Below are 22,662 nucleotides of genomic sequence, written 5' to 3' on the forward strand. Positions count from 1 at the left end.
TAAATATAGGCAAATGATCAGACAAATTGAAATGGATAATGCCAGAAGAAGATGGTGGAGTAAAGTTTGTCCAGATCTGATCAAGTAAGGAAGGTTGACCAAGATCAGGGTTGTCTGGGAATCTTGTTGGGCGAGATATATGTGGAAAATAATTTAGGGCTTGCATTGCATTAAGGAAAGTATTTGTAGGAAGATGAATTGAATGTTCCAGAAGGTTAATATTAAGATCACCAAGTAGGATACTTTTACTACATCTGAATATGTCATTTGATAATATCTGATTGGTAATAGTTGTGAATTCATTAACTGCTATATGCTTACTATGGGGCCTGTAGATAACTGACATAACATATGAGGTATTTAATATTTTGACTCTAACTGTACAGATTTCTATATCATCATTTATAAAGCAGTATTCTTTGATTAATTCAAAGGAAAAAAATATCCTTAATAAAAATTGTTATGCCACCATGCTCTCTATTAGTTCTCACGAGATTATGTGAGACATAACCATCAAGAGAATATAAGTGTTTGGAAGAATCTCGCAACCAAGTTTCGGTGAGTGCAATAACATCTGGAGGCTTTGGGAGACCATTTAGGAATGTTTTGAATAGATCAAAGTTCTTATGGATTGATCTAATGTTCATGTGTATGATGTTAATGTATCCATCATCTTTATATTTTACTTCAGAGATGTACTCATTAATATTGTAGTATCTAGACAGAGAGCCAATATCTGATTATCCATTTATTTTGTTTATTATGTTAATGTCAAAAGTAGATGCGGGTGTATTTGTATCATGGATGCTATCACTATAAAGTGATTTATATAAATTTTCCATAAAATGTATATTGCACAATATGCCTAAAAAAGAAAATATGTAAACTCAAAAAGCAAAATATAATAAGAAAGATTTACTAATATCAAAAACTTAGTTCATGGCACTCCAGGTGCAGTTATTATAAATCTATTATATAGGACAAGATATCTCAGTGAATACTATAGGAATCAAGTGAATGGAAACTAAATTAAATCAAGACCGTATTATTAAAAACGAGTAATTGGTAGAGAATTTATATGGAGGAGTAGCGGAAGCAATGGTAAGATATGGTAGTTGGAGAAAGGAAAAAAGCTGTGGAAGGAATGGCTGGAAAAGGAATGGAGTCAGCAGATAGAAACAGGTTTAGAGTGAGTAGACAGGAACAGTGTTGGAATGAGTAAATAGGAACAGTATTGGAGTGAGTAGACAGGAACAATGATATAGTGAGGAACAGGGTTAGAATGAGTAAAAAGAAACATGGTTGGAGAGAGCAGAAAGGAACAGGGCTGGAGAGAACAGAGTAGAACAGGGTTGGATGGAGCAAAAAGGAACAGTGTTGGGGATAGTAGAGAGGAACAGGGTAGGAGAGAGCAGAAAGGAACATGGTTGGAGAGTGTAGAAAAGAATAGGGTTAAAATGAGTAGAAAGGAAATAGAGTTGGGGAGAGTAGAAGGAACAGGGTCGGGATGTGCAGAAAGGAAACAGGTTGGGGAGAGTAGAAAGGAACAGGGCTAGAATGAGTAGAAGGGAGAAAAGTTTGATAGAGTATAAAGGAAACGGGTTAGTGTGAGAAGAAAAGATCAGGGTTGACTTAAGTAGAAAGGATGAGAGTAGAGTAAGTAGGAAGGAACATTGATAATAGTCATGCATATAAATATACATAATATAACACACAAATGATTGTCACGTATCAATAGGAAATATTTGCCTTGTACATGATTTTGATGTTCCTAGGCTGTGGTTTGCTTAAGTATTGGATACTTATCAAGGAATTCATTGAAGGTCTCATCTGTTGTTATGATATGCTTTTGAGTTGATATTTTAAGTTTAACACAAATCTTTCCTTCTTGAATGTAACATTGTTGGAAAAGATCCCTGTGTTGTTTCCTGATTTCCCATATTATCTTAAAGAGTGATCGGTGTTTAGGTGTGAGGCTCTCATTGATATAAAGCTTTGGTCTAACCGTTATACAGGCATTCATTATTTCTGATTTCTTTTGTCTACTATGTAACTTAACAATAATTGGCCTAGTTATGTTCTGTGCTCGTTTAGCACCTAAGCGATGTGCCACATTTATATCTGAAGGGGTAACATTGAGGTGAAGGTTGTCTTTGATGGCTCTTATTATTAATTCAGCACTATTTTCATTAGAGTTTTCAGGAGGCAATACAGGTCCACTGATAATTAAGGTATCTCTTCTTTCATACTGATTTACCTCATTTAACTGGTTTTCAAGCTGCACAACTCTGTTTTCAAGCTTTGTGATGTCATTTTGTAGTTCAGTTATTTTTTTATCCTTATGATTGATCATTAGTTGTGTGGCTTTCACTATAGTACGTATTATCACTTTACCTTCCTCAGACATATAGGTGAGCTCGTTTCCGATGAGGCTTAGAATGTCACTGGGCACATCAGAGGGAAGGGTGTCTTGGTTGGAAGAGAGAGAGAGAGAGAGAGAGAGAGAGAGAGAGAGAGAGAGAGAGAGAGAGAGAGAGAGAGAGAAATGAGTATCTGATGGATAGAGTATATATATATATATATATATATATATATATATATATATATATATATATATATATATATATATATATATATACAGGCAACCGCCCCCTTAACAAAGTGGTTACGTTCCTAAAAAAAAACTTCGTTAAGTGGATTTTCGTTATGCAAACCAATTATAACAAGTTTAACCCTGACTTGAGCTTCCATTGAGAGTAGAGAAAGCGAGAGTGCATCATAGTACAGTAAAATGTTTAATGAAAGTCAAAATTATGAAGTTAAATATTTAAGCAGTTTAATTTAAGACTAAATTATTATAATGTACACTAATGTATGTATGTTAGTAACTTTATAATGTTGATGATCTTAAATTTATGAAGAGAGGGAGAGTGGAGCAGGAAATATGCTAGCTGGCAACCTGTGAAATATAAACAAAGTGCGCATTATTGTACCGCATACAAAACTTATGTACCACATTTCCACAAGGCTTTCCATTTTATCTATTGCAGTCACGAGTTCAGGTGGTTATTTTAGCATGCAAGGAAGATATGATATCTCCAGCCTTCTTAATAGAGTCTGCTGACTTGAAAATGGTAGACAGTAAATGGAGTCAAGCCATGGTGGGAAGCAATGCTATTAGTTTTCTCGTCTCTCGTGTCTGTGAATAATATCCAGCTTCACTTCGAGAGTGAGAGACTTCCTGGTCTTCTTAGCAATGGTAGGCGACATTGCAGGGCGTTTTGGTGGCCTGTAGAGCGAGGGAAGACGAGCTGCTGCTGACGCTGTTATTGTTTTGAACTAGAGGAGTGAGTGGTGCGCGTGTTGTCCACGAGAGGCGCTGGTGTATTCAAAAGACTGTCGGCTTGCGTGATACGGCGGGGCTCTCAAACTTGGAAAAAATTGCTCGGATAAATTTTCGTCAAAGCGAGTTTGGTGTTCGTTAAACGAGCAGATGGTAGTAAAAAGAAACCTTCGTTGTAGCGAAATTTCGTTGTGTGAACCTTCGTTAAGCGTGGGTTGCCTGTATATATATATATATATATATATATATATATATATATATATATATATATATATATATATATATATATATATATATATATATATATATATATATATATATATATATATATATATATATATATATATATATATATATATATATATATATATATATATATATATATATATATATATATATATATATATATATATACATAGAGAGAGAGAGAGAGAGAGAGAGAGAGAGAGAGAGAGAGAGAGAGAGAGAGAGAGAGAGAGAGAGAGAGAGAGAGTCTTCTCTTATGTCTTACTTATATGTTTTCTTTCTAATCTCAATTTGGTTTAGATTTTGTGAAAACAATCGTTCATATTTCATTTCTTTATTTTAAATATATTTTGAAGAAAATAACAAAGAAATCGAAATGTATATGTTTTGTGTGTCCTTTTTTTTCGTCTGTCTATCTTTCTGCCTCGCCGAATTACCACAAAATCTTTCAAACTGATCCTCGTATTTCATTTAACTACTGTACATTTAAAATTACGTTAATTTTTCACAATGAATCTCTCTCTCTCTCTCTCTCTCTCTCTCTCTCTCTCTCTCTCTCTCTCTGAGAATCGCCGCTAGAGGGCTTTGTTTACAAGCCTCTGTGTGCCTTCTCCTGCTATTCTGGAGCTTTCTGTGGGATCCAGAGAGCCTGCACCTTCCCTGTCAACCTGGTAGTTGCAGTAAGACTCAGCCGTTGCATATCTGGTAGTTTGAACTTCCGGTGTTTGGGACTTAGGCTGTAGAGTCGAGGCAAAATTGAGGCAGCCAAATTGGGACCCCTGCACGGCCAGCTCACTCTTTGCGCATGCGCACTGTGTCTTATGTGACGTTGCCATGACGTCCTGCTACGTCACTGAACTTGAGCTCAATGTTCCCTGGACCATATAGTGCTTGCTGCCCAAGTGAGCAATGGAGTACAGTGGACCTGCTACTCGCTCTCAGGTCGAGGAGGACCTCGCCCTAAGCGATGATGAGTGGCCTTTACCATCTCATGCGGATCATCGTGCTGCAGTTCCCGGCAACGAAGCTTTGAGCCCTGAACACATGACCTCATCAGTTAAACGGGTGTTGAATACCTCGTCTGATAGCAACGATGCTTCAACTCTGCCTGCTACCAAGACTGCTAAGCAGGAGGAAGCTCCCGGTGTCCACGGGGCTTCTGATAGTTTGCCAGCCGCCTCTACCTCTGTCCCACGCACCCTGCCTCTGAACTCAGTGCCTGCGCAAGCTTCTCCAGCCTTTGCTCCCCGAGATCAAGCTACGCTGGCTTTCTGAAGTCAATAAGAATTTCAACCTGGACTGTACCCTTCTAGAAGTTAAGATGTCTGCGGTTACATCGCGATTCGTGTACATCTCTCGAACACGCAAGGAGATCATTGACAGCGTGATGAGAGGGGACTTCCTGTCACTATTCCTCGATGCTCAGGACTCCCCTCAAAGGTCGCAGAAATATCCTACCTACCTTCTGACTCGTTACCTTGTTTGCGCGGATTCTTCCCTGGCCAAGGCGCTGCCCGGAGTTTACCGAGCGAGGCGTTTCATTCAAGACGGCGAACCAATCAATCGCACTGTGATCATCTGGAGCCTCCCTGATCCGCCACCTCCATATATCACTTTTGACTTCCTTCCCAGCCTGCCTGCCTTCGAGGTGCGCAGGATGAAAGATGAACAGCCCTGGTGCTTCAGGTGCTGGGGCATCGGTCACATTTCGCGCTACTGCTCATGTCCGGAGAAGTGTGCTTGGTGTGCTGGCCAGCATCGCTCCCTCACTTGCGCTCACCGCCCTCAGTCATCACCTACTAGTTCCACCTCAGCTTCTCCAGAATCTGCGGCAACTGCACACGTTTCGGACTCGCCTGCAGTGGACATCTCTCAGTAGTGATGCCCTCGCTGCCGCCAGCCAGGTGTGAATGTCTGGCACTGGTGTACACGGCACCCCACCACCTCCGTTGTAGCTCCCAGCTCTCCTCCCCGATCAGGCTCACACTCATCCCAGCACGACCCGCTGCCTCCAAGGCCGTCTCCCTGCCAGTTCCTGATGTTAGCTCGATATCCACAGAGGTTTCTTCCCTTAAGGCCGCTGTGGCGTCCATGACTTCTCAATGCTCCTCATATACCGCACGCTTCGAGGCCATTGAACGCCGAATGGATGGATTCGCCAGCCTGCAAGCGGAAATGAGTGCCAAGATCTCTGCTATGATGGAGGCATAGCGAGCCTTCACCGTCACCATTACTGAACTCGTCGGAAGGCTTGACTTCCTTGCCACACATATTTAGCGGATTACTGTCTCACCCTCCGGGGTAGCGCCACAGAGAGGTTCTCCCGTCACCCTATCGTCTTCGTTTGGCCGCAGTACCCAGAACAGTCAATATAAATAGACAAACACAGCTTCATATCCTCTCCTGGAACGCCTGTGGCATTACGCATTGCGTTAAACGCTCTGCTCTGAAGGGTTACACCTTTTAGCATCATCCTGATGTCATTTGCACAAAACCACGGCGCCGCCGCTGCGTGGCTACACCTCCTACGTTCATCAAGCTCGAAACGGCCTCCTTACTTACATTCATTTTGATGTACCACACCGACTTCTCCGTTGCTCCACACATGACACCACAACCTTCCAGCTGTTTGAACTGACAGTGGGCACCAGCGCTGTTTGGCACTGTAATGTGTACGTTGCACTAGGTGAGATCGATACTGGTGTTCTGCCCACTCCTTCTATTCGCGGCACAATCTACATGGGAGACTTCAACGCCAGACATCCTGCTCTTGGTGATATCTCAGCAACGCCTAATCGCAATGGGATACGCTTAGAGGACTATATCCGCCGTTATCGACTCAGACGCTGGGATACTGGCGGCGCAACTCATTCCAGAGGAGGCACTCTTGACCACATTTTGACTCATGGCCTGGTGACATCCAATGTCAGATGCAGTTCTGTCCCAACGCTGTTTTCTGATCATCTTATTCTCGTCCTCCAATACTCACTTCAATCCACCTCTCCTCCTCTCCACCGTCGCCTTCGCATCAATAACCTTCCTAAGTACTGTCCAACTTATATCTCCTACATGTCATCTTTCTTTCCTACATTCAACATGACCTCACCTGACCAGTTGTACTCATCCCTCGTCACCTCTACCCAAGCCTTTTATGACCGCTATGTTCGCAAGCCTCACATCGCGCGTCGCCCGGAGTCTCCACCTTGGACGCTAGACTACAGTGTTGCTAAAGTGAAGGAGGATGGCTTTTCCTTCCAAAACCACCCCTCCCCTCAGAACCTGCAAAAGTACCAGTCATCCCGGGATGAGCTCGTGGCCCTTCAACAGTGTGTTCTCACCGACTCTTGGCATCAATTTACTAGCAGCATAAACCACCAGACGAGTGTCAGCTCCATGTGGCACTTGATTAACAAAGTTGCAAAAAGGAAAAATACCAGCGCTCTCCGTCATAGTCCAGCCCAATACGCCCAAGATCTTATTAATGCCTGGTCTGAGCAATCACGTGTCAGAAATCTTTCCCAACACATTCGTGAGGCTCTCTACTCTAATGAAAACCTCCGCACTCTCCCTCTCATGGAGGCTATGCTGGATTCAGATGAGGAGGATAACAAACCTATCACTGAAGGTTAACTTAGTCGTGCCTTGGCTAAAGGAAAGGCAACAGCTCCAGGTGAAGACGGTATCACTTACTCTGTTCTTCGTCTCCTCCAAAAGGTCTCTGGCAATCCCCTTCTCCGGCTATATAACAACTGCTTTCGACAGAGATGTGTGGCGCAAGCCTGGACCTCTAGCAACATCACACCCATACCTAAGCCTGGCACAGACAAATATAGACCAGTCTCGCTCACATCCTGCTTTAGTAAGGTGCTGGAGCGTATCCTCCTCAATCGATTAATGTTTAGGCTTGAGAATAAGTTATCTCCCAGACTTTATGGTTTCCTCACACAACGTAGTACGCACCACTGCCTCATGGAGCTGTACACCCGCCTTACTGTAGATAGTGTTGTTGCTTTCATCGACCTGAAAAGCGCCTTCGATATTGCCAACAGAGATGTAATTCTGGACCAACTCGTGGACTTCGGAGTTAAGGGCAATCTCCTTGGGTGGGTGCAGGAATACCTGCATAACAGGACCTCTTGCGTTTTGTTCAGAGGTGCGCGCAGTTCTGTTGAAGGGTTTGAGCTTGGCACCCCACAAGGTGGTGTGCTTAGTCCTTTCCTCTTTAACGTGTTGATGCACCGCTTGCTTTCTTTACTTCCTACAGTGCCTGGTCTTACTATCACCTGTTATGATGATTACATTTGTATCCACGCACACACACTGGGATTGTTACGCTAATTCCTCCACACCTTCTACGTCTCGTCCCTCTCATGTGGCCTCCTTATTTCACTCGAAAAGAGTCGCATCTTCACTCTTCGCAACCCGAGAACCCTTCCAGTCTTCTCAGTCGGGAATGATGCCATCCCTGTGCGCAAACAGTACGTTTACCTGGGTGCACCCGTGAAAATTCCTCCAGCCTCGCTTGCCCGGCAGCGAGTTCATCCCGTAGTACAAGACCTGCTGATTCGGCTGCACCAGCGCCTGACACCTCTCAAATGGCTCCTTAATAATACGACTGGCATCTCTATCTTCGTGGCCAGGACAATATACACGACCTTTCTTCGATCAATCGTTGATTACCTCTCCCCTGCACTTGTCCAGCTACCTAAAACTACACTGGAACCTCTCGAAAAGTTCCAGAACACAGTATTGAGGCTCATCTTAGGTTGTCCGATGTCCACCAGGATAGTTAACATGCTAAGTGAGCTTGCCCTTCCGTCCCTGATTGAAAGGATACATTCAAATGTTACGTATTTCACGGTTAAGTGCCTCCATTTTCCCCATCTCTCTCCTCATTATACTGAAGTCATAAGAACCTGTCTTCAGCTTCGTCCTCGTCTGCCTCGACTGCAGCCCAGTGGCCGCGTTCTCCTGAGAACTGTCTCATCGCAGCTGCAGCGTCTGGACATCATTGTTCCCCTTGCTGACCTGTTCCCTCCGCCTCCACCCTGGATGCTGTCATTCCCGGCAGTTCACTACACTCCCACATGCAAAGCTCACCCTCCTGTCCTGCAGAAACAACTAGCACTGGACACTATAGCGACGATCTCCACCACCATCGATTCGTCCCATCACATGTACACGGATGGGTCTGTGCAGGTGGACGGCGCAGCAGGATGTGCAGTCTTTTCTCCTGACACGGAACCGCCAGAAGCGGGCTGGGCTGGGCGTCGGCTGCCAACTCATTCCAGTTCTACATTCTGTGAGCTGCACGGTGTCTTGGATGTTGTGAGTCTCCTCTGTCAGAGAAATCTCAATGGGGTTGTTATTTGCGACTCACAGGCAGCCCTTCATGCCCTTACATCCCAAAATCCTGTCTCTCGTCACCTGGTGAACAGGATATTGACAGGTCTGGCTTTGGCTCATGACCGATCACTGGATATCAAGTTTGTTTGGATCCTCTCACATGTATCACTATCTCATGGTGACGCCGTGGATCACCTGGCCAAAGCTGCGTGTGGACTGCCTGCAGCTCAAGCTGACCCCAGCCCCTTCCTCCAGAGCTCAAGTGCAGAATCCGAGCAGCTTCTCTACTCTCGACCAGCGTCAGGACGGATGGCGAGCGGGCGGCCAGCGTCACCATTCAGCACTATGATGCATTTCGTCACCATCGCTTCAAGTACCGCCGTCGGGGCTTGTGGGTCCGAAAACACAATGTGGTATCGGCGCGGCTGAGATTCGGCTACCGACCTCTGTGGCAGGTTGCGGGCTTGGCAGACGAGCCTCACTACACATCCTGTCCCCTGTGCCACTCTCCTAATGCAAATCACCTGCACCATTACTGCCTGCACTGTCCTGCTGTGGGAGACCTGCTCCCACCCGGGCAGCCTCTCCTAGCCGTGTGCCAACACCTGCTGCAGGACGATCACCTTGACCTCGTGCTTACTCGCCATCCACAGTTTGGCGGATGTCGGCTCTAGTTTTTTTTTTTCTTTTTTTACTGCTTCGTTATGTACTCATGTACTTTTGTTGTCAATGTTTTGTTTTGTTCACTAACCGTCCCTCATATATCCATGTATTTTTCATCTTGCCTTTTGTTGTAAATAGCTCTATTTTTTTTATGTTCGCTGCTTGATTCTTTACGAATTTATACATCTTGTCTTTTGTTGTTATTAGTTTTTTTTTATTTTTTATCATTGCTTGATGTATTATGTAATCATGTACAAGCATCTTGTCTTTTTTTTTGTATAGCTCATATGTCACCAAATTTATTGTGTTTAAAGTTTTTCCATAGACTGGCGCGAAAGTGTAATAAATTAATCAAACTCACACACACACACACACTCTCTCTCTCTCTCTCTCTCTCTCTCTCTCTCTCTCTCTCTCTCTCTCTCTCTCTCTCTCTCTCTCTCTCTCTCTCTCTCTCTCTCTCTCTCTCCTATATTCCAGAGAACCAAACATGAGACAGATATGCGCTCTTTATAACTACACTCAACACACTTGAATATACCATTACCACCTCTACCGCCAAACTCACCTCTGACGGTGAGTAGGACCGGCGTGGTAATCTTGGGGTCTGAGTTCACCTGACACTCGTACCATCCTCCGTCCCCGGGTTGGGCATGTCTGATGTGCAGGGTCCACTCGTCCGTGCTGGCGGGGTGCAGCACCTGAGGAACGCCACAACACTGTTACCAAAAGTACTGTGATTGAGTGTTTGCTGACTGCTGGTGGGAGTCTCGCGGCTCAGTGTTTGTTAGGATTTGTTTCCTGTCATAGGTTTTGTAAGGATATGCTGAAATTTAATGAACGACTGTAAGTGTACACACATGAATAATGAATAAACAAATGAGTAAGTAAATAAACATATGAATAAAGAAATAGATAAATGAATGAATAAATGGCGCTGCAAAACCTCTGTAGGTTCTCCAATATTCTCTCCATTTCCTTTCGGATCTCAACTATACAGAGTAAAGTTCCATCTTACACTCTATCGACAACCTCTCCCATTATAATCTCTCAACTACATACTGATACACAACAAACTCCTACACTCTCTTACGACCATTTTTCTTTTCTTTATAATCAGCAGCCTCGGGGCTGAGAAAACCATAAATGTCTTCATGTCATGACCATTAATTGTCTACATATGCACGACTCTACACATGAGATGTCTTGATATCTCTTTTTAACTCGTGTTTTCTACAATGAACCTCTGAACCGTTCATGTCCTATATGTATTAGAAGAACTGGTGTACCACCCAATCTAGACAGCCTTAGAGATACACTCAACACTCGTGATAATTTCTTAGTCTTTAAATATTTCATGTATGCTCTCAAACTATTTTCTGCATTGAGCTTTTCTTATCACATTCTCAGTTCCGGAGCTTATCTTACATCTGCACACACACACACACACACACACACACAGACACACACACACACATACGCACACGAATAGAGAGAGAGAGAGAGAGAGAGAGAGAGAGAGAGAGAGAGAGAGAGAGAGAGAGAGAGAGAGAGAGAGAGCGAACCGCTGTGGTAAACCATTAAACTACTCGACGAAGACACAGGTTGTGTGGTTCTCCCTGAGTCGCAATCTCGACCTTCCTCTGCGGCCCTGAGTACATTAGCTTTAATCTGGCGCCAGGGAGTACTACACATACACCTCAATTTAGGAGACACGGGTCCGGGCCCAACTATCTCTCTCTTAACCCAATAGTAGGTAATTTAGTGAGAAAGGGATCCTAATTCACTGCTCTCACGTTCCACTGTCCATGTCTGCAGTGCCCTGTCCCTCTCTCTTTTTTCAGGAACCAAGGAAACATATACTTTGTTACTTAAATTGATATGAAACTATAGCTGAACATGTTAGAATTGGTCATGAGGTAGCTGGAGTTTCTTCTTCCTAATACTCGTTTATTTTCTTTCATTTTGTCAAAGTATCATCTGGTGAACTTAACAATATGAAGCAATGTAAACGATAGATCTCTCTATGTTGTGGCTGTAGGTTCTCTTTGATTTCCGTTCATTTCCTTTGGTAATGATGACAAGGTAATTGGTGTATTTTTTTCACCTCGAGTCTAAGTACACAGAGGCTTTCCGGCCACCAAGAGAAGCTAACTGCTTTGCCTCTGAGTCCACTGGAACTGTATCCTGCTCGTGATCAGCATTAGCAATCTCTCGTTCCAAATTTGACGTCGTTAGCGTGGATGGAAACAAGAGTTGTACTTCTTTTTATGAGTAATCTTAGTAGAAACATTAAATGAACGACTTGGAAGTGAAGTCCAGAAGCTCCCTTTGATGTTTATATATATATATATATATATATATATATATATATATATATATATATATATATATATATATATATATATATATATATATATATATATATATATATATATATATATATATATATATATATATATATATATATATATATATATATATATATATATATATATATATATATATATATATATATATATATATATATATATATATATATATATATATATATATATATATATATATATATATATATATATATATATATATATATATATATATATATATATATATATATATATATATATATATATATATATATATATATATATATATATATATATATATATATATATATATATATATATATATATATATATATATATATATATATATATATATATATATATATATATATATATATATATATATATATATATATATATATATATATATATATATATATATATATATATATATATATATATATATATATATATATATATATATATATATATATATATATATATATATATATATATATATATATATATATATATATATATATATATATATATATATATATATATATATATATATATATATATATATATATATATATATATATATATATATATATATATATATATATATATATATATATATATATATATATATATATATATATATCTATATATATATATATATATATATATATCTATATATATATATATATATATATATATATATATATATATATATATATATATATATATATATATATATATATATATATATATATATATATATATATATATATATATATATATATATATATATATATATATATATATATATATATATATATATATATATATATATATATATATATATATATATATATATATATATATATATATATATATATATATATATATATATATATATATATATATATATATATATATATATATATATATATATATATATATATATATATATATATATATATATATATATATATATATATATATATATATATATATATATATATATATATATATATATATATATATATATATATATATATATATATATATATATATATATATATATATATATATATATATATATATATATATATATATATATATATATATATATATATATATATATATATATATATATATATATATATATATATATATATATATATATATATATATATATATATATATATATATATATTGGAGGAGGTAGTAGACACCTACCGAAACAATAACTTACTCCCAGTGAGATCTAATAGCACAAGTTCAGGAGGTGCTGTGAACCTTCCATTAAAGCTAGTTGTGATCTCGTTGAATGTTTCCCTTTGTGTCTCACAACTCAAGGGGTAGTCACAGCCTACCCTCTAAAGACAGCTCTCCTTCTTCATACAAAACTACATGCACTTACCACACATACACCCTTCACTCCAAATCAAAATTTAAAAGTAAAATGGGACCCCAAATAAACAACGCCTCGGAGTCCCCTCTGGGAGGGACCAAAATGTCCCCAGGTCGGACACCTCTCCTGTTGAAGACCACAAATGCCTTGACACCTCCCTCAACTTTTTCTACATTAACTTCTGCAACATTCGCGGTCTTAGATCTAATTTTCAATCTGTGGAACACCACCTCTCCTCTACTAAACCTCATCTTCTTTTCCTCACCGAAACACAGCTGTCTGAGGCAACTGACAGTAGCCCCTTCTCTGTTCCCTCCTACTTTCTCTATTCTCATTTTCATTCCAAAGCTGGATGTTGCGTCTATGTACGCAACGACTTAACTTGCTCTCGTGCCCACGCTCTTGAGTCTTCCGAATTTTCCACCATCTGGCTACGACTTAACAGTCACTCTCAAACTAAATTCATCTGTGCTGTTTATCTCTCCCTAACTCTTCTGACTATAGTAATTTCTTCGACTACTTAACTTCTAAAGTGGAGCACATTCTGTCCCTCTACCCTTTCGCTGAGATTTCCATTCTTGGAGATTTCAATGTTCACCACCAGCTTTGGCTTTCCTCTCCTTCACTGACCACCCTGGTGAACTAGCCTTCAACTTTGCTATCCTCCATGACCTAGAGCAACTGGTGCAACACCCTACTCGTATTCCTGACCGTCTTGGAGACACGCCCAACATTCTTGATCTCTTCCTCACCTCTAACCCTTCTGCTTATGCTGTCACCCTTTCATCTCCGTTGGGCTCCTCCGATCACAATCTCATTTCTGTATCTTGTCCTATTTTTCCAATCCCTCCGCAGGATCCCCAAAGCGAAGGTGCCTCTGGCGTTTTGCCTCTGCCAGTTGGGGGACCTGAGGAGGTATTATGCTGATTTTCCTGGAATGATTATTGCTTCCGTGTCAGAGACCCATCTCTTTGTGCTGAACGCATAACAGAGGTGTTAGTATCTGGCATGGAGGCGTACATTCCTCATTCTTTTCTCAACCTAAACCTTCTAAACCTTGGTTTAACTCAGCCTGTTCTCGTGCTATACATGATAGAGAGGTTGCCCACAAAAGGTACTTGAGCCTTCCATCTCCTGAATCTCATGCACTTTATATCTCTGCCCGGAATCATGCCAAGTCTGTTCTTCAACTTGCCAAACACTCTTTCATAAATAGGAAATGTCAAAATCTTTCAAACTCAAACTCTCCTCGTGACTTCTGGCATCTAGCCAAAACATCTCAAATAACTTCACTTCTTCATCTTTCCTCCTTTATTTCATCCTGATGGCACCACTGCCATCTCTTCTGTCTCTAAAGCTGAACTCTTTTCTCAAACCTTTGCTCACAACTCCACCTTGGACGATTCTGGGCTTGTCCTCCTCTCCTCCTCCCTCTGACTATTTCATGTCTACAATCAAAATTCTTCGTAATGATGTTTTCCATGCCCTTGCTGGCCTAAACCCTCGGAAGGCTTATGGACCTGATGGGGTCCCTCCTATTGTTCTCAAAAACTGTGCTTCTGTGCTTGCACCTTGCCTGGCCAAACTCTTCCAACTTTGTCTATCGACTTCTACCTTTCCTTCCTGCTGGAAGTTCGCCTACATTCAGCCTGTTCCTAAAAGGGTGACCGTTCTAACCCCTCAAACTACCGTCCTATAGCTTTAATCTCTTGCTTGTCTAAAGTTTTTGAATCTATCCTGAATAGGAAGATTCTCAAACATCTGTCACTTCACAATCTTCTGTCTGATCGCCAGTATGGCTTCCGTCAAGGTCGCTCTACTGGTGATCTTCTGGCTTTCCTTACTGAGTCTTGGTCATCCTCTTTTAGAGATTTCGGTGAAACTTTTGCTGTTGCGTTAGACATATCAAAAGCTTTTGATAGAGTCTGGCATAAAGCTTTGATTTCAAAACTGCCCTCCTACGGCTTCTATCCTTCTCTCTGCAACTTTATCTCAAGTTTCCTTTCCGACCGCTCTATTGCTGCTGTGGTAGACGGCTACTGTTCTTCTCCTAAACCTATTAATAGTGGTGTTCCTCAGGGTTCTGTCCTGTCACCCACTCTCTTTCTATTATTCATTAATGACCTTCTTAACCAAACTTCTTGCCCTATCCACTCCTACGCTGATGATACCACCCTACATCTTTCCACGTTCTTTCAGAGACGTCCAACCCTTCAGGAAATCAACAGATCACGCGGGGACGCCACGGAACGCCTGACTTCCGATCTTTCTAAGATTTCCGATTGGGGCAGAGAAAATCTAGTAGTTTTCAATGCCTCAAAACTCAATTCCTCCATCTATCAACTCGACACAACCTTCCAGACAACTATCCCTCTTCTTCAATGACACTCAACTGTCTCCTCTTCCACAATGAATATCCTCGGTCTGTCCTTTGCTCATAATCTTAACTGGAAACTTCACATCTCATCTCTTGCTAAAACAGCTTCTATGAAGTTAGGTGTTCTGAGGCGTCTCCGACAGTTTTTCTCGCCCCTCCAACTGCTTACTCTGTATAAGGGCCTTATCCGTCCCTGTATGGAGTACTCTTCGCATGTTTGGGGGGGTTCCAGTCACACAGCTTTGCTTGATAGGGTGGAATCGAAAGCTCTTCGTCTCATCAACTCCACTCCTCTGACTAACTGTCTTCAGTCTCTTTCTCACCGCCGAAATGTTGCATCCCTTTCTATATTTTATCGCTATTTTCATGGTAACTGTTCTACTGATCTTGCTAACTGCATGCCTCCCCTCCTCCTGCAGCCACGCTGCACAAGGCTTTCTTCTTCCTCTCATCCCTATTCTGTCCAACTCTCTAATGCAAGAGTTAACTAGTACGCTCAATCATTCATCCCTTTCACTGGTAAACTCTGGAACTCCCTCCCTGCATCTGTATTTCCAAATTCCTACAACTTCTCTTCTTTTAAGAGAGAGGTATCGAGGCATTTGCTCCCTTAATTCTGGCTGACGGTTTTGGCACCTTTTAAAGTCTTTGGAGAGCCAGTGCTCAAGTGGGCCTTTTTCTGACTTTCTTTTTTTTTTGCCCTTGGCTGGCCCTCTTCCCTACGTAAAAAAAAAAAAAAAAAAAAATATATATATATATATATATATATATATATATATATATATATATATATATATATATATATATATATATATATATATATATATATATATATATATATATATATATATATATATATATATATATATATATATATATATATATATATATATATATATATATATATATATATATATATATATATATATATATATATATATATATATATATATATATATATATATATATATATATATATATATATATATATATATATATATATATATATTTTTTTTTTTCATTTTTTTTTTTTTTTTGTACACTAACGATGTAATAGCAACAACTATATAACTAGGCAGGAAACTAGTACTTCACTATAAAAAAAATAACAACTATGACTAGTCAACAAACAAAACCTAAACTCATTTAGTACCTGCCTATGAGCGTATGTTTACCACCATTCTAATGTCTAGCAAGAAAACAAGCAACCAATCAGACAACTGAATAAAAGCCTAGTTAACTTACTATAAATAGTCAACAAACTAACACCATCTGCAAAGAGAGAGAGAGAGAGAGAGAGAGAGAGAGAGAGAGAGAGAGAGAGAGAGAGAGAGAGAGAGAGAGAGAGAGAGAGAGAGACACCAACATGCTGAATGACTGACTAACCTATTAACTAAGCTCTACTCCAATCTCTTACAATCAAGCAACCAAACAAGCAAGACGACACCAACATGACTTTAATGGCATCTCTTCAAGCTTGATAAAACAGAGTGGTGAAGGTACACAGTATAATTTCTTTAGATATGACCAAAGGTGAAATGAGTGATGGAGAACTTTTAAGCCCTTACTACCTGCTGTTACATCAATGATTAGTTAAATGTAGGTAGACGGAGATAGAATTGCTGCATGACAGAGGAAGAAGGAAAAGATTGAAGTGGAGGTAGATGAGATTCATAACACAAGATTGGAGGGAAGATTAAGTGTCAGAGGATGATATGCATGGCTGAAGTGAATAAAGGAAAGCTGTGAGGAATTCACCCATGCGTGAAAGGGGCGAACACATATGACTGTAGAAAAGAAGAAAAAAACATCTAAAGCACTCAAATGACGCAGCAGGTGTATTACGTGACAATTAACTTTTTCAGTAACAAGTTCCAAACATGAATCGTAGGTAATCATTCGAATGTTATACAATTACATGGCAAACCTTTGATAACGAATAAGTATCATCCATAAGTTGAACAAACCCGCTAATGACATCGAAAAATGCAATGGAATCGGTGCCACGATGCTGTAAGAGTTAAAAGGCTATACGAAAGATGCCAGTGATATAAGAAACCGTAGGACCGAGCTCGCTTTAGGCTCCAAAGAATCCTAAGGCGATAGGTTCGAATCCTACTGTAGGACAAGATAGGAATCTACTTGTGATCACGGTTCTCAAATGCCAAACCAAAGTAATTCGTTAGGAGGCACTGTGTTAACGCTGATAAACCAAGGGAAAAGATATAGATGCAAAAGATATAGTCTGAATTTTAAAAGGAGTGAGACGTGACATCAGAGCAACATTACCCCGACGTAACTTAGAAGCACAAGCAGACATTCACCCTGTAGCGGTCGTCTGGCGAGTAAGTGAGCAGGCCTGCGGAGATGATGTGCAGGTTACGGCGCCTCATCCAAGTCACCTGCAAGACAGAGAAAAAGTTTATGAGCACAGGTTTGGAGAGGCTCAAAGAAAATGGAGTGAATATATAGTTAATTCCGAATTATATATAGAAAAAGAGTTAAGAGTGCAGGATATAAAATGGAGTATTAAATGTGATCATGAATTCCTCAGTACATAACCAATAACAACAATCGTCTGCGAGCTTAATGGTCAGTCCTGGTCAAATAATACCTCTGCCACTTACCACAAAAACTCATGTATACTTGAGGTTGATGGAACCAGTCCTGAAGCAATGTTAGGGTGACTAAGATAAGGGAACAAAGAAAATACTCACGAAGGCCACTTACGGATTTGTCGCCGAGGTTGGCCACTCTGCAGGGGAGGAAGGCATGAGACCCTTCGCTCACCGTCACATTACCGGGAGACACCACGAAGGAAGGTCCAGAAGGCCACGAACACCACCCTGACGGAGAGAGAGAGAGAGAGAGAGAGAGAGAGAGAGAGAGAGAGAGAGAGAGAGAGAGAGAGAGAGAGAGAAATTAAAAGAAAATGGATAAGAAGAAATCTACATGCAGTGTCTTAAGTATATTTAGTTCAAGGATGATACTGGTTCTAAAGTAGCTTCACAAACGCAATGCGCAAACTTTTAGTTCTCCTCATCTTTTTTCTTCCTTTATCAATATTTGATTACTTTAGTCCCCTCTGACATTTCTTTTTCGTTTGACATCAATAAGTTGTTCTTGTTTTGCGTTCATATCTTCGCCACTATCAATCTTTCATAAGTTATCTTTCTTCTACGGAGTGAATGTGTAAAAAAAAAACGTTAAGCAATAGAAAAGTAAAAAAGTTGAAACATTTAACAGATTTACAGATTTCTATACAACAGACGTCATATTACCATTTATTATCACTTTATTTTGGTGGAAACAATTACAGGAGCTTACAAATAGAAGCGTCTGGTGTGGCAATTTTCAGAGTGAGGCGCTTGGATATTCAATACACGGAGGCTGGAACGTAATGAAGACCGTCACTCCACGAAGAGCCGCTGGATGAGACCCGATAAGACCATTATAAACACAAAGCACAGCAGATAACCACTTAACAACATTTCGTATCGAATATATTGTAGATTTTTGGTAACATTTTTACATTGCATTCTTATTTCTTGCAGGGAATACTGGTCTACTAATGTAAAAACTTAAAAAAGACCCACTGAGATGCCACTCTCTAAACGGCAGCGCCATAAAGCTTTTTCTAAATTTGGAGTGGCTTGAAACCTTCCCTTGGAAGAGTTTAATTCATAGGTAGAAGAAAATATTGAAACAGGTAGGGATTTCCAGCTCTTTAACACAAAAGAACCATTGGCCAAAAGCAACAAAATGAGGCCCACTGTGAGTAATTTTTATGTGTAAAGGAGACTGGGCAGAGCACAAAAAAGTGGAAGATAAAAAAAACAGTTTCTTAGTTTTCTGTTACTAAAATGTTGATTATATATATATATATATATATATATATATATATATATATATATATATATATATATATATATATATATATATATATATATATATATATATATATATATATATATATATATATATATATATATATATATATATATATATATATATATATATATATATATATATATATATGAACAGTTTCAAAAATTCGTCAATTTAGTTCCGGAGAAGTCTTTTTGCTCATGTTCTGAAACGGTCAGGTCGAATTTAGTGTAATGTCACTATAGACTCCAAAACTGTAATTCTTGAATTGCTTTCAAGAAAATATTCTGTAAGATTTTACATCAATCAAAGACATTACACTGATTCACTTAGAGTAAGTACGTAAGTAAGTGCCGCATTAGAGAAAGATTGTAGTATTATTGGTATCTTTAGTTAAGTTACTACCTTTCCGTTCTACTTTCTATTGATTTGAACTTTTGGTATTGCTTTTATCGATACAGAATGTGGTAAAATATGATACTACTACTACTACTACTACTACTACTACTACTACTACTACTACTACTACTACTACTATTACTGGTACTACTATTACTACTACTACTACCACCACCACTACCACCACCACCATTACCAATATGATTACTACCACCACCACCATCACCACCACCACCATTACTACTACTACTACCACCACTACCACCACCACTACACTACTACTACCACCTACTACTACCATAAACTGCTCTCATCATTATCATTATAATAATAATGATAATGATAATAATAATTACAATAATGATAATAATAGCAATAATAATAATAATAATAATAATAATAATAATAATAATAATAATAATAATAATAATAATAATAATAATAATGATAATAGTAATAATAATAATAATAACGAAAATAATAATAATGATAATAATGAATATTATTATTATTGTTATTATTATTATTATTATTATTATTATTATTATTATTATTATTATTGTTATTATTATTATTATTGTTATTATTACTATTATCTTTATTAATTGCTTTTCTCGTTATTATTATTATTTTTATTATTATTGTTATTATTATTATTATTATTATTATTATTATTATTATTGTTATTATTATCATTATTATCATTATTATTATTATTATTATTATGAACATTAGTACTATTTTAATTATTATCATCATTATTATAATTATTGTTATTATCATTATCATTATTATTATTATTATTACGTTTATTGTCATTATTATTATTATCATTATTATTATTATTATTATTATTATTATTATTATTATTATTATTATTATTACCATTATTATCATTATCATTACTATTATTACTATTATCATTATCATTATTATTATTATTATTATTATTATTATTATTAATATTATTATTATTATTATTATCATTATTATTATTATTATTATCATAATTGCTATTATCCTTATTATTATCAGCAGTAAAAATAGTGACAGCAGTATCATTATTGGTATAAATTTTTCATTTTCTTTTTTTTACCAAGATAGATTAAACTGCATATGAGCGCTTTCTCGTCATGACCCAGACATACCAACGCATATTACTGTCTGTAAACAAATTGTCTTGAATTTCTAATATACGAATTACTGTTTTAAAAAAGAAAACTACATATTGATCACACCACGGCGCCACAACACAAGGTCATACGGAGCAAACTAAGATTACCGGAAAGCTCTGCTTCACCTGCCAAGGAAATCTCGTCCATCAGGATGGAGCCCTCAAACATTACACTGTGAACTGAGCAGCCGTCGAGTAACATTTTAGACTCATTTCTATTATGTTAACCCTTTTACTTTCATATCAGATAATTATCACCACTCTATACTATGTATGAATTCTTTATTGGCATCTAAGAGTTATGAGTAAAAAAAAAATGTAACTTTCATTCAATTTAAGGATTAAATGTGATTGTAGAACAAGACAAGATGTCTCAAAGTGATTGGCAATTAGGGAAAGGTGTACCAAGTGGCAATCAAAGGGTTAATGTTTTTTAATTATGTCACCTGGTCTGACAACTTCCTTATTCAACTAAAGAACTTTTCGCTGGTAGATCAGAGGACTTAAACTGAGAAAATACGCTAACACATAGAGTGAATGAAGAATGGTACTTAATTTTTGTCAGCACAGATCCTCACGATGGACAGAGACTCACCCGGCGTCGCCAGACCCATGGTTAATGCAAGCAGTAACCTGTACATGTCGTCAGATGAAGGGAACACTTGTCAGTTACTTTCTCGTCAGCTGGTACAGTACTGATTGGTACCTTGGTGGCACAAAAATGAGCATATAAATTACAGCATCTACAATACTTTACTTCACTTCTGTTCTTCCTTTCTTTTATTCAGTAATTATTGCATGTGACATTTCTTCAGGAATGTCTAGTTATTTACTTCTCTCGATTATATAACTGCCGCTTCATTTTTTCGTCATTCTCCACAAAATTTGAAGTACATCACATCACACCGGAGAGAAATATTAAATTGTTGTGATGAGCGTTGGGAAGTTTCACGAGTTACTTTCTTATAATCACTTAGAAAGCTTGTCTTTTTCGAGTAACTACACTACATCTCCCCTTTCAGTGCAGCAGTAAGAAAAGAAGAAGACGACTACGGTTAGTGTGACAAGCTGCAGGGGAACAAGGCGAGAGGCGAGAGCAACACACGTCTACTCTCTCTGAAGCCAACGACGCTACTGGCTTATTCTTTTACGTCTAGCGCTTCCTGTATATGCACACACACACACACACACACACACACACACACACACACACACACACACACACACACACACACACACACACAAAGCTTTCTAGGGGGAAGTAGATCATTGCAATATAAACAAGAAGTCGGAGTGTGTAAGTCAGATATTTTCACAGCTGGAGTGGGTAAAATATATAAATAAGATTATCAATAGATGACGGAACATTACGAGCCTGACTTACTGCTGCGAAGTAACAATTAAGAGGAATTTGGTAAGAGCACACAAACGCAAACTGACACACACACACACACACAC

General features: G+C 38.4%; 1 protein-coding gene across 1 annotated transcript in view; it reads right to left on the minus strand.

The window, feature by feature from the left end:
* The window catches only part of LOC123512045 (basement membrane-specific heparan sulfate proteoglycan core protein-like), a 48,582-nt gene extending 26,256 nt beyond the window's left edge, over nt 1–22,326 (minus strand). The window contains exons 1-4 of the mRNA XM_045268201.1: nt 21,800–22,326; nt 18,474–18,589; nt 18,068–18,145; nt 10,167–10,299 (exon numbers count right to left, since the gene is read on the minus strand). Of these exons, the coding sequence (XP_045124136.1) occupies nt 10,167–10,299; nt 18,068–18,145; nt 18,474–18,589; nt 21,800–21,845 (373 nt within the window). The 5' untranslated portion in view covers nt 21,846–22,326. The remainder of the gene's footprint in view (nt 1–10,166; nt 10,300–18,067; nt 18,146–18,473; nt 18,590–21,799) is intronic.
* Nucleotides 22,327–22,662: the final 336 nt, after the last annotated feature.

The sequence above is a fragment of the Portunus trituberculatus genome, chromosome 32 (genome assembly GCF_017591435.1).
Source record: "Portunus trituberculatus isolate SZX2019 chromosome 32, ASM1759143v1, whole genome shotgun sequence".
NCBI classification, from domain to species: domain Eukaryota; kingdom Metazoa; phylum Arthropoda; class Malacostraca; order Decapoda; family Portunidae; genus Portunus; species Portunus trituberculatus.